Raw genomic sequence first — 16,009 nt, 5'->3', positions numbered from 1 at the left:
CAAAAGAATAGTGTGTGTTTGTGTGTGTGTATTTTATGTCTTCTCATAGATTTTGCATCAGGTGCCTTCTACTTTTATTTATTGTTTGTCTTTTTTCTATAGTAAACATCAACAGCAAAACATAAGATTAAATAATTAATATATGATTTTCTATAGGAATGAAGTATTTCCCCTGATTATAATCACTAAAATTTTATGAACAGCTAATATATATTACGGTTTGTTTTCACCTTGGAGGTTTTCTTTGTTGATTTATTTTCAGAAAGTATACTGCTCTTATTTTCACAGGTAAAAAGATGGCCTATCAGAAGGTCAATGCAGATCGAAGAGCTCCAGGACATTCACAGTACCTAGACAATGATGACCTCCAAGCCACTGCCCTTGACTTAGAGTGGGACATGGAAAAGGAACTGGAGGAGCCTGGTTTTGATCAGTTCCAGCTAGATAGTGCTGAGAATCAAAACCTGGAGAATTCAGAGACTGCGGACCTCAATCTTGATCCCATTCAACCAGCAACTTCACCCAAAGGAAGGTTTCAGCGACTTCAAGAAGAGTCTGACTATGTGACCCATTATACAAGATCTGCACCAAAGAGCAACCCCTGCAATTTTTGCTGCCTTTTAAAAATATTTTTCACAGCAATCATTTTATTTATTTCTGGAATTTTGATAGGCTATTACACACATAAAAATTGCTCTTCAAATGCTACATCTTCAGGAACACTTGATCTTCAGTTATACCAAGAGATTCTCAAGACAATCCAAGCAGAAGATATTAGGAAGTCTTTCAGGTAAGTATGCAAGAAATGGATGTTGGTGGGATGCATCTTCTGGGAAAAATGTCTTACAGGGAATATCATACTGTGATTTTTCTATCGTTTAAAGTTAGTCTTACAAGCTGAGAAACATAACTTACCAGCAACCCCTTCACAGAGGGGGTGCACATTTTCAGATTTATGATACTGTAATGCAAATTTATGGTGCTGCTTTAATAATTGATAATAAGAACTGTAACTACTGTGGAGGCTAAAAGACTCCAGCCAGTTTATTTTCTCCCTCTTGGGAAGGCCCAGGTAAGCCAAATTGTGATGCAAAGATTGCTGGATGTGTGTGTAATAAAAACTAGGGCATTAGCCATAAGACTGAAATTTTTAATGACATCAGAATAAAATAAACTTGCTTTATGGACGGAAATAACTGACAGGAAGTAAGACAAGCACTGCTCGTATTTGGTCCCCTGCATCACTGAGTTTCCCAGTTGAATATTTTTATTGAAACACATTGCATTCCATATATCAGGCAATTCTAAAAGGTCACCTCTCTCTTTAAGGTAAGTTTGCATATGACCTCTCTAGCCAGAATGTGTTGTTAATAAGTTAAATGATAAGAAAATATTTTTTATAGGGCCTTAATAATTCTGAATTCTTGGGAAAAGCTCCACTCATGTCATATAGCTATTGGGTAACTTAAATTTTGTTGCTTGATATATCATTAGCATATATGTTTAATTGTAAAGTGTTCCCTAGTTAACATATTTAGAGAAGTGAGGAACTGGAAGAGGAAGATTAGATATTAGCCTCCACATATGTCTTCCATACCGGGCAATAAAGAATAATCCTAGGTGAATTATGTTTGTTGATTGTAGGTAGATGAGAGAGAAGGATACTAGGTCATAAGAATATTCCTTCTGGGTTACACTGACTTATTACCATCAAGATGTTGGCACATGTGCATTTCTAGGGATCTTCTAGGGAGCATGCCCACTGAAGATGCATCATTTAATCTGTGTGCTGAAATATCACATGTATTGACGTTGGCAAATTATAATTCTCTTTCTGAATATCACATCTGAATGACTCATGGGAATTTGTTTTCTACACCCTTCTATGTCTGCTATTTACTGTTGCATAAGAGTCTCTGGATGTGTCATATGCAGATACTAACAATTTCCATGGTATTCCTCAATGTAAAATTACTTATAGTGAATTGAGTGAAAGATATAGCATTGTCTTATAATGAGTGATTGTATCAGTCAGGATCCAACCATAAAAGAAAACTCCCTAAATATTTAAAGCAGAGGGCATTTAAAGTAGGGAAATAATTCCATCAGTGATGAAAAACCGAGAGGCCAGTCAGGGGACACTGAGGTAGCCAAGAGATGAACAACAAAATGGAGCCATTACTAAACCTACGCTGGAGAAAGGGAGTTGGGGTAACTTGATGGAAGCTGGAAATTTCTGCATACACAAATGCAGGGGTTGGGCTGACAGTGGGGATATAACCTCAGCCAGGGGCACTACTGAAGACAGAGTAAGAAGTACCATGGCTTCTCCCTTCCTACTGCCCTCCTACCGGTTGTTCCGTTGGTTGTCTGAACCCAGCACGCAGGCTGCTGACTCAGAGCCTGGGAAAACTTATCCCAAAGTGTTCAGATCCTTGCAGCAGGGGAAAGGCAAGGGGTCTGTCCAAAAATTAGATCTTACCAGCACAGGGATGTTATTTAAAGAGAGAGAGAGAGACAGAGACAGAGAGAGGGAGAGAGGGAGAAAGGAAGAAAGAAAATGGAAGAATACCATAAAACTCTGTCTACTCTAACTTCATGGTAGACATTCATTTCATTATGGAGGTGTCTTCTGGAAAAGGATCCATGGATTTAACTCATTTTTCCTGAGCAACTGTTTAGTTTTTAATGATGGACACAATGAATCTCATAACCTAGCCTGCTTCCCTCTTTACTTTGACTTTTAGTAAGTTCAGAGTCAAACATGTATTAAAATCATAAAGAACTTACAGGCATGCCTTCTGTATACTAACTAGCCTGCATATTTTCTCTCCTTATCTTCCTTTGGCTTTCTTTGCCTTACTTTTTTTTCTAGCGTTGTAGACATTTTTAAAAACTGACATGTTCTTTTTGTGAATAGGCAGCTGGTTCTAAAATGTTGAAACTGTATAATTAAGTAAACATATTCATCATTTCCCTCAGAATAGGAGTTGTATTACAATAAGGCTTATATTCTCTTAAACTCAAAAATCAACAAACTATATATTTAAAAAATATAACCACTGGCAATTTTACTTCTAAGTAATATTCAGTGGTTGGGCACAAATTCACAATTATGTCCTGTCAGATAGCCACAGGTTTTTCCTTGCTGAGATAATATGTCTTTTTCATCTAAAAATAATATTTTGGTACAAATATGCTTATTAACTTTCTTTGAATTACAACTTTTCATCCAAAGACAACCGTTCCCCCAGTAGTCGTGCTAACCACATGCCTTATTATGATTTCCTGTGTTTACTAAGTCATCTTGACATTGGCTCTGTACATCATGGGTTCCTCCTGTTTCTTTTCATCAATTTATGATCAGTTTTGGGCTCTCACTGATCTACTGTCTTGTTCATCAGTTGCTGTATTTCTTCTCTGTTTGTTCTCCATTCCTGCCGGTGCTGTAAGACTATGTCAGTTCTTGCCAAACATCCTAACAGTTATGCAATATAAAAGATACTCTTTTTATAATAAATTAGTTTTTAGACTCCATGAAGGAATGGACCAACTTGCTTTGCCCATCATTAGACTATTGTCCAGCAGACATTGAATAATTATTTTTCTAAGGGAGGAAATGAATGCATGAATAGGTGAGGAACAGATCTGTGTTTAATTCATCAATTTTATTATGTATTCTGAAAATCATTTTATTTACCATTTAGGTTTTTCATATTATTATTTTCAAAGTATTATAAATAAAATTCTGATTTATAACATAATTATAAAATACTAAATTATGTAGCTATAGTTACTCAGAGGCTATGCTATGTTCTGATTTTAGATAAGTGCCAAATCAAAACCAGATACTGTAAAAATGCTTAAGTATCACTATTGATGTCTCATTTTCAGCTGAGGCTCAAATACAATTGCTACTACTAGGACCAGTATGTAGAACTTCGGAGGAAAAAAGGAAAAGATTGTATAAAACCTTGAGATGATGACGCTGTTGTAGCCTAGGGGAGGTTAGAGAAGCTGAGAACTAGGAGAGTGGAAAAAGAGGATTTTGGGAGAAAGCTCCTAATGGTGCTGTAAACCCCAACCTTTTATCAAGGAAGAAGCCTCAAGTCCAATGAAAAAGGAGTTTAATAGAACTACTTGGAAGAACTGGGTGTCTGCCTTTCTACCTAAGAAATCGAAATGACAAGTCACAGACTGGCTAGTTGTGGATAAAATTGCCAAAGAATAGGTGGTGGTTTGGGGTAGCCTATGGCAAAGTTTCCTTCTAGGGACTCTATCTAAGCAGGGAGAGAGGGAGAGGGGAAGAGGGAGAGAAATCACTATGGTCTAAATGTTTGTGTCCCCCCCCCGCCCCAGAATTCATATGTTGTTGAAATCCTAATGCCCAATGTAATGGTATTTGGAGGTGGGGCTGCTGGGAGGGAGATGCTCAGGTCATGAAGATGGAGCCCTCGTGAATGGGCTGAGGTTTTATACAAGAGACCCCACAGGGCTTCTAGTCCTTCCATCATGTGAGGACACAGGGAGAAGGTATCCATTGTGAACCAGGGAGAGGGCCCTTATCAGCCACCACACCAAATCTGCCAGTGCCATGATCTTAGAATTCCCAGACTCGAGAACTATGACATAATATTGATAAGCCAACCAGTCCGTGGTACTTTGCTATAGCGGCCCAAAAGGACTAACAGAAAGAGAGAGATTGTGGGGGAGGAGCAAGCAAGCTTCCTGCATGGCTGAAAAGAACTTACCAGAGACAGAGCTAGAGGTCTGGTCAGATGCCTGGAAGAAGGAAGAAGGAGGTAGAGGAGAGTGCATTACTCATGTTAAAGGAAGGTGAAAAATCCCCAGTCGTGGAATGGGTGGGTAGGTCTCCAAAGAACTGATGAAGCTGGACAAGTGGAAAGTTCAGCTGACTACTCCTGCTACAGTAAGGGTACCATGCCACTTCTTGAGAGTTCCTGTCCAGTGAGAACCTTTTGCTCCTTCTTTAGCTATTCTCACTTGCTCTGTTGCAACCCTGGAGGTGTCAGAAGCTCTGAGAAAGGAGGTGTAAAAACACAAAGAGAAGAAACTGACTATTCTCCTTTCCTTGGCTGTAAGTTTCCCAATCTAGAGATGGTCAAAAAGTGGGGAAAAGTTCAAAGTTCTGACTATTAAATAACACTGAACCTTTTAATTACTCACTGGAGGGACTCAGGTCACTTAACAGTGACCAGAATTACTGGGTTTTTAATCCAGAAACAGGAAAACAAACAAACTAACTAACTAGCTAACCCCAATTAATATAAATGGGAGAAAAAAAGTGATTTATGATTGCATTCCCTGAATCATGCTTGCTCAGTGTAGAGATTACACATGTGCAATTTTTATGTGTAATGTTTTAGAAAAAAACACATTTGAATAATGTGTTGATTCAGAGAATCATTGATAAACATATTGACAGCATATTCCAGTTTATGGACCTAGTTATCCCATAATAAAGCCCACATAAGCCAGCTACTTGATATCATGTTGATCAAATAAAAGAAAATCATTTTCAACATTAGCACAGGAATATGAACACCGTATGTGTGTGTATGTGTGTATTAATCAGTCTTCTAATAAGATTCTCCTTGTCACTTCTGCAAATACTTGTTGCTATTTGAAAAGCATTCACTCTTTTACAGTGGTGGTTGATTTCTTTCATGTATCTTCATGTAAACAGATGAGGTATATTCAGATGTATATTGGATATATTCAGATGCGTGAGATTTAAAATAGGCCGTTAAAAGTTGCATTCATGTATGCTTTTGGTGACTTGGAACAGTGACTAGATAATGCAAGTTTATTGTAAGTATCAAAACAGGACCCTGGGCTCACACAATAATCTGTGAATAGGAACTTATTTGACTGAGCCTTGTTGATAAGGAATTTGGATCCAGTCAACTCCAGGGACCCTAGTAGCCACAGTCCTCTAATTTTTACTAAAGGGTTGAACCACCAAAGTGATTTATCTCCCTTTCCATCTGTACTACTTTTTGTTTGCCTTATTCTTCTCCCAGTACCCACTGCTATGTTCTCCAATACATTATTCCTCCATTCCTCTTCTAGCCTATGGGGCTAGAATGAAATGTGATTGTTTTCCCTTTGGGGGTCAGTGATGTTTGTGACTGTCAAGTGCTTATCCCTAGTCTAATCAGATTTGGCCAATTGGGATGCTGGTCATCTTGTATAAAACGTCTACTTAGGGCTGTTAGGAGAGCTCTTTAACTTAGAAGAAGCTTAAATGTGACTGGTACATGTTTTATTTCTACTATATAATAAAGTCACAGAGCCTTTATCATATATATTGTTGAATGAATGACCTATATGTGTGTGCATATGTATATGCGTACATTGCTGAACAGAGCAAAGCATGTTGAAAGCTTCAAAATTTAGTTACCTAATATAATATTATAATAATAAGTGAATAAACCAATGAGGTTAAGTATATTTTTGAATGCAGGAATGTTTCCTTTTAACAGCTGTAGATGCTGTGAAATAGTGAGAAGAAAAGGAGAAAATGTGGTATTCTAATTATGGTTAATATGGTATCTTTTATTTATGGAAGGGGCATTATTTTTTTCTTCTTATAAGTAAAATGTATACAGAAAGTTGGAATAAAGTAAAGTAAAAACCACCCATAACCCTACCACCTTTTCCCCCATAATTTTATTCTTTCTTTCTTTCTATCTTTACCTAACAAGAAGAAAAATTATATTGTACCATGTATATATTTTTTGATATCTGCTTTTGAATTTTTTTTCCACTTACAATATATTGAGAACCATTTTTTAAAGTAGTAAATACAGAATTGAATCATTACATTAAAATGCTGCTGGCATTCCCTTATGTAGAAGACATAAATTTATTGAGCCTGTTCTTTATAAATGTACATTTAGTTTGTCTCTACAAACATTTTCATACATAAGTCTTTGTGTGCTTATTTAATTATTCCCTTCTGATAAGTTCCTGGAAGCAGATTCAGGGAGTTGAAATTTGTTTAGTTGTTTGCTTTGTGTTAGTTACCAAATTGCCTTGTAGGGCTGCCAGCCTTCTAGGTCCTCATTATTTTTTTGTTTTGATAGGCCAAAACTAGTGTTGACAAACTTTTATATCTTAATTGACTGTTCATATTTCTTTTTATGTGTATGAAACTTTTATAATTTAAAAACATGTTTACTGAATATTGTAGTAGAAAAATAGTCTATTACTTTATGTAATCTTTCTGGACTTTATTTAGTTGATGCATTTTATTTGTTAGCAAATGAACAATAAAATAAAATCCCTAGATTTTTAAAAATATCTGCATTATTTGGACAGGGGCAATATTTTTCATCATTCTCTGGCTTGGTACAAGTAATTAACCATGAGTTAAGTTATACTGTGAAATGATCTTTTCAAACATTAAGTAAAACACCACATTTTCTTAGTTGTTGATTAACTCTTCAAAAGTTTAGGAAATGTTATAAATTATCTTCAGTGATTTTTCTCTCCTCTGATCCCACAGGGCTATATTTTTTGCTGTTAAACTTTAAAAATGTAAGGCTTGATGATGGTGATACCATCAGCAACTGTTCTCTGGTTTCCAGCTGTACTTTCCAGCCATCTTTCTGCCCCACCACTGTCTTGAATTATATTTTGGCTTCTGTCTTTTCTACTGTTTGTGTTTTTTGTTCCTTTCCAATTTCAGTATTAGAGGTATGAGAGCAGGAATATTGGGAGATACGAAGAAGGCAATAAAGCAACTGGCATTTGAATTGGAGAAAAACATGTAAATTTATTTAAGAAGTGCACATAATTCAATTTATGCAAATGACAGCAGAATGAATTTAACAGTAATAGAGTGATGGTTCCTAAAGGAAGTAATTAGCTTTTCTATCATTGATTTCTCCAGATAACAAATGCACATTGTCTTAAATTTAATCACAAAAGGAATACAAAGGATTAGATTTATTTAATTATCCATAGTATTTTATTGCTCTGGACTTGAAATAACACAACTGCTTCACTCAGTTTCTCAGTGTCATGTAGAGTGACATGAATTCTCTTAAATGTCTGGCTCAACTCAGATAAAAGCTTATGCCTTTCACAATTCTTAGGCATTTGTCTGGAACAAGAGCAGCACCCAACAATAAGATGAATGAGGATCATTGACAGAGGGTCTTTGAGTGCAGTGGCCACCTTCTCAATCCGAGGCATTCTTTGAGGGTGGCTCAGGTGCCTCAGTGAAAGCCTGAGTTCTAACCACTGGACCCCAGGGAATTCCCATGATTCTCTTTTTTGATCTCCCACCAATTGAGTTCTCTCTTTCCTTGAAACTCACAGTACTTCATTTTCTCTCTCTTAGTTGACATAAACTACCTTCTACCTTGCAGTGGAGAAAGAACTATGAATCTGGCCCAGTCCTTGAGTCATAGTATGTGGACACTCAGTAAATCTTTATTGCGGGAGACAGTACACCCAAAATATAGACCTACTGTCATTTTTTTAAAAGAACATATACTTCTGGCTATTCATGTACATTACTGAAATTCAAAATTATATATATATATATGTATCAGACCTTTGCCTTTTTAACATATTTTATATACATCCTCATAGCATGTGCTAAAAAGTTGATTTTGAAGGTAGAGGATTTTCTTTTCTCTAATGAAAACATGTGTATCTTCTGTATTCCAGGCACTCTGCCAGTCACTCGACAGGTTTTAATGATATTCTGTTTAATCTAGAGAGCATTTCCTTTCTATAAAGAAGAAATGAAAGTAAAAATTGCACAGAAAGGTACTTCTATGATCATAGGTTTGATGGAGGTGCAAAGTAGATTCCCTCACAGATCTTTTCATGCCCTGCCAGTGTCAGGAAAGGGTTGTCTCAGACAAGGTCCAGTTCAGCCTGAAGGCTTGCGTTATTGCTTCTCAGTGGTCAAGTGGAATCAAAGGGTTCTCCCCGCACCTTCTCCCTTTACCCCCACCCTATCCCTCATCTCTTGCCCTCTCCCTGCTCCCTACACACACACACATTATTTTATCCTCGAGGTTATATACTACAATTAGGTTACTTACTTTCCTAGTAAGCAAATTTTCTTTATCTTTTTCATCAAATCTATCTCTCTTGTGAAACACAAGGAGTAAGTTAGATTGTTAAGGATCAAAATGCAGGAACTCTTAGTTTTCAGATTTGGTTTTGTCTTAATGGGAGGAATATATTTTACATAATGAAAGGACTCTTTTGCAGTGATGGTCAGTGAAATATTTTTGTTAGCTATATCAAGGTCATCTGCCCTTACTGGCTGCCTATCCTGAAACTGCTCAACCTTAAGGCTCATCACATTTTTCTTGTATCTTTCCTGCATTGACTGTAATAATCGTTTTCAGCCATTCACTTCTTGATCTTATTCATTCCAAAAAAGGAACAAGAGCAGTCAGATGTAGTACAAGGGAATAAATAAACCATTTCCTTTGAGGATCAAGTATGCCACTTTCCTGTGGATTCACTTGCCTTCCCGACACTCTTGCGATAGAAAAGTTGGTAATGATCACATTCAGTAGAGTGAAGTATAGTTAAACATGGAAAGGTTGGGAACTGATTACATACTTCTCTCTTTCATGTTCCTTTTTAATGTCAGTGAAATCAAGATTCAAATAGCAGACATGGCCCTTTGAGATTTGCAATTTGAAAAATCTCAATCCATGCTTTAGAACTTAAGCAAAGTATTTGACAATTGCAGCTAAAAGCATTAATCCCATAATCTCATCAGGCTAGTTTACAAGAGAAAAATTAAAATATATATGAAAAGAGATAATTTGATTTTGTAAACATTGCATAAAGTATTTTATTATAGTTACCTAAAAAAATTAAATGGATGTTTCTAGCTGATGGAAGAAAAAGTAGATTTGGCTGGTAATTCAGATATTTAAAAATGGATGATGAAAACTTCCTCTCCACTGCCCCCATCTTGGGAAACTATAACAAAATATAGGTGATATTATTTCCCAAATGTTAGATGCTTATATAAATACACTGTGATGGTTATTTTTACGTATCAACTTGGCTAGGCCACAGTGCACAGATGTTTGGTCAAACATTATTGTAGATATTTCTGTGAAGGTATTTTTTTTTAAAATGAGATTAACATTTAAATCAGTAGACTTTGTGTAAAGCAGATTATCTTTAATAATGTGGATGGGTTTTATCCAATCAGTTGAAGGCTTTACTAAAAAAACACTGACCTCTCAGGAAGAAAAAGAAATTCTACCAGCACACTGAATGCCTTTGGACTTTAACTGCAACTCTTCCCTGAGTCTGCAGCCTACTGGTCTATCTTACAGATTTTGGACTTGCCAAGCTTCCACAGTTGCATAAGCTGACTCCTTAAAATAGATATCTTCCTCTCTCTATATATACATCCTGTTCTCTTTCTCTGGAGAACCCTAACTAATAATACATGTAGATTTAGGAAACTTAAATAAACCAATACAATTTGGCTGTTTTTTTTTTTAACTCTAAAATAACATAGTCAATTTTTAGGGTTAAACTGAATAATATGGAAAATTGATATTGATTTTTTTTAAGCCAATGCTCATCATTACCCTTATTTCATTAATCTCAGATTTTTTTTTAATGCAAAATACATTTATAGGATAGAATTTGATGTCACATTCAAAGTGTCTACCAACTATTTCAAATATTTTAAAAATGCTTAATCTTCTCAACTTAGTTTGGTGGCATCAAAATGTAATCAACTTCCCAAGCAAAAATGCTTTTTCCAGATTTTACAAGAGTCATTCTTATCTGGAAAAAAAATGGCATTGAAGTTCCCTTCCCTTTCATTATAACTGGAGCAAATGTATTAAATTTTATATGCCTGATTTGGGAAATCAGTTTCTGTCTTCAATAACTGATTGTGTGTTATAGCTGGGCCCTTTACAAATGAAGTGCACTTCTATTGCTTAAAAATTGCTTTCCTGTGCAACATGATGTAGTAATGAATTAAATCCAAATGAGCCTTATATTCACAATGTCATAATACGTAACTCATCCCCTGTGGAATTTTTTATTATCTCATACAAGGTAAGCTAATGTCTTCCTCTCATGACTCACTTCTCAGAAGGGTATGCAGGTTTCAGTATTAGAAATAAAGGAAGAAAACTACAATTTGAGATCAAATTACCTTTTTATAAACTCTTTAAATCAGAGAGGGCCTTATCATGTCCCAAAATACACAAATCAAATTCTGATAGAACAAGGAACAAAAGAAGTTGTTCCAGTTCTGTGGAGTACATTTCTCTGTGAGAGAAAAATGAAACTGAACATTTTGCTTTGTTTCTGAACTGAACAGAAATGTGTGCAGGTGGTTTTTACCTTCAATAAAAACAAAATAAGTGTGGGCATTTTCTCACTATTTCTTCACTTGCTTTCATCATATTAACTCTATTCTGTAGGGAACAACTTGTAAAATCAGCTTGTGCCAATATTGTAGTTCAAGCTGCTACAGAGATTTAAAAGTTCTCATTTATTAGCCTGATAATTTTTGTAATTTGATGAAACACATCAGATATTCTCTTATTATAGCTGCCTTTGATGTGTCTGAGTGGCATATCGGAATTTAGCTAGGTATTTCAGAATATGTCTTGCTATTCATATGGGCAAAGAGCAAAGGGAGAAAAATGTTTATTTTAGCCCAGAGGGTGCAGCCAAGATAAATTGTATCAGATTTTCATAGGCTTTTACTTCTTGTGGCTTCCTATGGGTTTTTCTCTTGGCCTGACCCTTGAAGATATTTTTCTGCATCTTGCTCTTGTGAACCATAGCTGGATCTGAATCAGTTGCTGCTGGCATACCACATGATAGAGATCTAAGCCTTCATTCTGCCATTCTTATTTAAAGTAGAAAACCTAAATTCCCATATGATCTGTTTCTCCTGGTTCAAATTTTTAAATTAAATTTCAATCAAAGACTTCAAATAATACACAAAAGTAAGCACATTATCTATTTATATAGAAAAGTACTAGGGAATTAGAGGCAAAGTCAAAGCTATACACTGTTACAGGGAAAGGAGACACCTTAACTTTCTAATTTAAGGGTTTGTATTCTTAATCAAATTTATGTTCCATTAAAAAAAATAACACATGATGGCCTACCATCAAAGACTTATTCAGTGCCCTTTAACATCAGTGCATTTCCTTATGCATGTATTTATTTAATGACTATTTCTTTGAGCCTGCTGTGTGCTGGGCTAGCGACAAAACAATGAACAAGACATACAAAGTACCTGCATTTGTGGTGTTTATGTTCCCACTGGCCAGAGGGAATCAATGGGAACATACTTGTTCTGTAAACTAAGCATAATGAAACAAAATGATACATTGTGGTCAGTAGGAAGGGAGGGAGGGAGGGAGAGATTGACTAATTTGCAGAGGTCTCTACCGGTTAATTTTGGATGAAGTGGTCAAATTCAGTTTCAAATGGACACTTACTGTCGCTCACCCCTGCTCAGTGGACTTTCACGGAACTCTTCTCCTGCAATTTATTTGCTTTTTGCCACTACTTTTGCAAATAAACGACAACAAAAAATACAAAACTAACCCACTTGTGAAGAGAGAGTTTAGTAGGAAGCAAGCAGGTGGGAGGAGATGGTGACCTCTGACCAACCTTGAATTTCTATTTATTTGTAATATCTAACATGGAATTTAACTGTTCCAAATAAGAAACACTGTGCTCCATTGCTGTCTCTCTTTAAAATTACTAAAGATAGGGTCAATTACTTAAAGTTCTGTTTTTCTTCCAAAAATAGCCTCATTTCTAAGGATTGCTTCATCACTGCCTGTTGTTTTTGTTTAGTTTTTTTCCCTATAAATTCCACATTACATAATAAGTAAAATCTTTCTTATAGCTCAGTCTTATTCGGAAATAACCATTCTAAGGATGCTTTGTTAATCCTGGATTCTTCAGTTCTTAGTTCTTGTTTAATCAGTTGCAGTCTTTTGAAAGAGTTTAAGTTTGCTAATTATATGTGATTATGATCTGACCCAGTGGTACATATTAGCTTTTTAAGGCTGCAGGCAGTATCCATGAGGGAGTTGCTTTACAGATAAGAAAATTCACCTGAATATTTTTTGTTTAATTTCTTAACATCTACATATATTGCAACTGAGTCCTTCAAATGGGTAGGGACAGGGTATTGGCAGTTGTTCTACTCTAGCCTTTTTGGTGGAAAATGTTACCATTTTGGCAGGAAATGTCCAGAAGGAATTGGGACCAGAGGATTTAAGAAGTCTCCAGGTATGGGTTCTCAGAATTGGGAAAGTAGCAGCTTTGTGGTAGTCATGCAGGTAGAGAAGATAGTGATTACTGCTAGCGATTTTCAATCCAGAAATAAAAATATTTTCCTGTTCTGGGAATAGGGGCAAACTAAATGACAGACAGTACTGGTATTAAGCATTGCTACAATAGTCTGTAAGCAGGAAAAATAAATTTGGGTATTGGGGGAAATGTCACTTGGAAGATAATTTGCTGATTGGTTGGGGGGAAAAGCTGTGAAAATGACACAGGATGACAAAAAAATCAGAAAACTAGAGAACAATTTGAAGTGAGAGAAATAAGATGACAGTCACCAGCAGAACAAGTTAAGTTTTCCTTCTGCCAGGTGATTTAAGAGAGGGTTTCTAGCTTAGAAACCTGGCTTAGAAAATAACCCAGGAAGGAAAGGCTACCATGAGAATCTAGTCTAGGAAATTGTTAGAAGGGAAGAAAAGAGGCTACAGTAGAAGCTAATTGGAGAGTCAACAATAGGGCCGTGGACAAATGGAAACTCAGCTGTTCAGATCTGAGAGACCCCGCTCCCATATTCTGTGTGGGCTGTGTACAAGTCCTGGGAAGAAGGTGAAGATTTATCCAGGGAAAATTTATCCAGTCTGAGTCTTGGAAGTGAAGTAAACATCTGAAGAGGAACCTAGACAAAGCTGCAAAACTTAGCAGAAAACCAAACATACTTCTAGGTCTCACTTGACCTTGGAACATTGCCCAGGACTTTCCAGAATCTATATCTAAACCACACACTCAATGTTGATAGAGGTCATGCAGTATTTTTCTGCAGATGAAACTAATATAACCCTGTCATAGGATTATTTATGCCTAGTGTTTCTGAAATCCTCCAGAGTGATGGGAAATACGACTATGCACCTAGAGCTACTGTTGAAATTAAATACCAACTCAGATGCTACAGTATCAACCTGTGATCCTTTGCAGTCAGGTAGTAATAGTCTATTTGGGAAAATAAGAAAGACTTGGGTTTCCTTTGTTCCTGAGTTAGTTTACCTTGAAGCTATTGCTCATAACTCAGCTGTTGTCCACAGATAACTTAAGCACAGGTCACTTCTTGGAACATGTAGACTCGTGTTTCTCATGATTCAGTGCTGCCGACTTCTCCAGTCAGCCAGTTGGGAAAAGGTAAATTTAGGGTCATTCCACACATATCATTGTTCCCTGTAGTACATGTACTATATTTCTGTAATGTCCATATCACTGAAGACTTGAAGTCAAGGGAATTTATATCACAGCAATACAAACAAATCAGTCTGCATGGGATTAAATCCCAGCTCTACTCTATCCAGCTGTATGATCTTGAGGAATTTCTTAAACTTGTGATAACACAGTTTCCCTCATTTAGAAAATGTAGGTAATAATCGTCCCACTTTCACATAAATGGATAGAAAAATAAAAAGTACTTAGGGCTTAGCATGTAAAAAACCTAATATTACCTATTTATCATTGTTGTTATTTTTGTTAGTAAGAGGTCTTCAGTTGTGTCCCAGTGATAATTTCTCATTGATCACCATCCTCCATAAGCTGGCTTCTTGGAATGTGGCCCAGCCTATGTCTCTTCTCTACCTCTCTCCTCAACTTGATGTTCATATTAATTTTTTTCTCCTTCCAAGTCATGTCCATTAGAATCTCACCTTTCATATTCCAAATATTTTCCCAGAGTCATCTAATAATTTCAATGTCAGCCCAAATAATACTTGTACAAAGTGCTTGATCATATTTGCAAAGAAAACTTTTATTCTACCTTATAAATAAATTATCTTAGTTCTCAACACATACGGAGGAAAAAATCCAACATCCCTACTGAAAACCACACTCCTCTATGATGACAGCAGTAGGCAGGTAAGCTGCAGCAGCTCATTGTTTTTAAATCATACTGTAAAGGCTGGAGAAGTAAGTTAGGATAATTTCATGATGAGTTTTGAAGTAAAGTTGATAGTTAGAAGTTGGTTCTGATATAATGATAAATCATCAAAGAGTTCTGAGTATGAGAATACAAGACCAGAAGTGCCTTTTCAGAAGATCATTCTCTGAAGAATGGGTTAGAGACAGGGAGAGGCTAGAAACAGGAAAGGCTGTGCAGAGATGGTTGCAGATGTCACTTTCACAGTAGACACTTAATGTTTATCAGATGCATGATCAGTGAGTTATGTGTTGGTGGAACATCAGTGAAGAGGTGTACAAGTGCTAAAATGCTAAAATGAGAGGCATAATATACAAATTTGATTTTATACCTATGGCCAAATTTTGATACAAACTAAAATTCTCAGGCTTTGAGACTAAAGCATCTATATCACTTCTCCTTGCCAAGAATCTGTGAAAGATTTGAGATTTACTGAGCTACCAAGCTAACACATCAGTCTGTCATTGTCACATGGATACTTGCAGAAGACATGAGATCCCTGGGTCAAAGATGAAAGATTGTTTATTACAGCACAGCAAGCAGCCGAAGCATTATGCTTGCATGAGTTCATTGAGACCAACTTCCCACAGGGTGATGAAAAGAGGGCTAGTTGACACCTGAACATGCAGTGGTTGCATCGCAGAAGGGGAACCTTCGATTTAGGGATCCCAAATCTTTTATACTGGACAGTAAGCGTGCCTTCAAGGGAGACACTATACTTATTTTTACAAAGCAGTAAACAGACCTGACTTTTTCTCT

General features: G+C 36.3%; 1 protein-coding gene across 1 annotated transcript in view; it reads left to right on the top strand.

The window, feature by feature from the left end:
* Positions 1 to 16,009, top strand: part of NAALADL2 (N-acetylated alpha-linked acidic dipeptidase like 2) — a gene marked incomplete at its 3' end in the record, with an annotated part of 1,068,176 nt that overhangs the window by 269,442 nt on the left and 782,725 nt on the right. The window contains exon 2 of the mRNA XM_079705513.1: positions 289 to 790. Coding sequence (XP_079561639.1) covers positions 289 to 790 — 502 coding nt within the window. The remainder of the gene's footprint in view (positions 1 to 288; positions 791 to 16,009) is intronic.

The sequence above is a fragment of the Hyperoodon ampullatus genome (assembly GCF_949752795.1).
Source record: "Hyperoodon ampullatus genome assembly, chromosome: 5".
NCBI classification, from domain to species: domain Eukaryota; kingdom Metazoa; phylum Chordata; class Mammalia; order Artiodactyla; family Ziphiidae; genus Hyperoodon; species Hyperoodon ampullatus.
The sequence above is the reverse complement of the archived record's forward strand: the minus strand, read 5'-3'. Positions and strand labels throughout refer to the sequence as shown.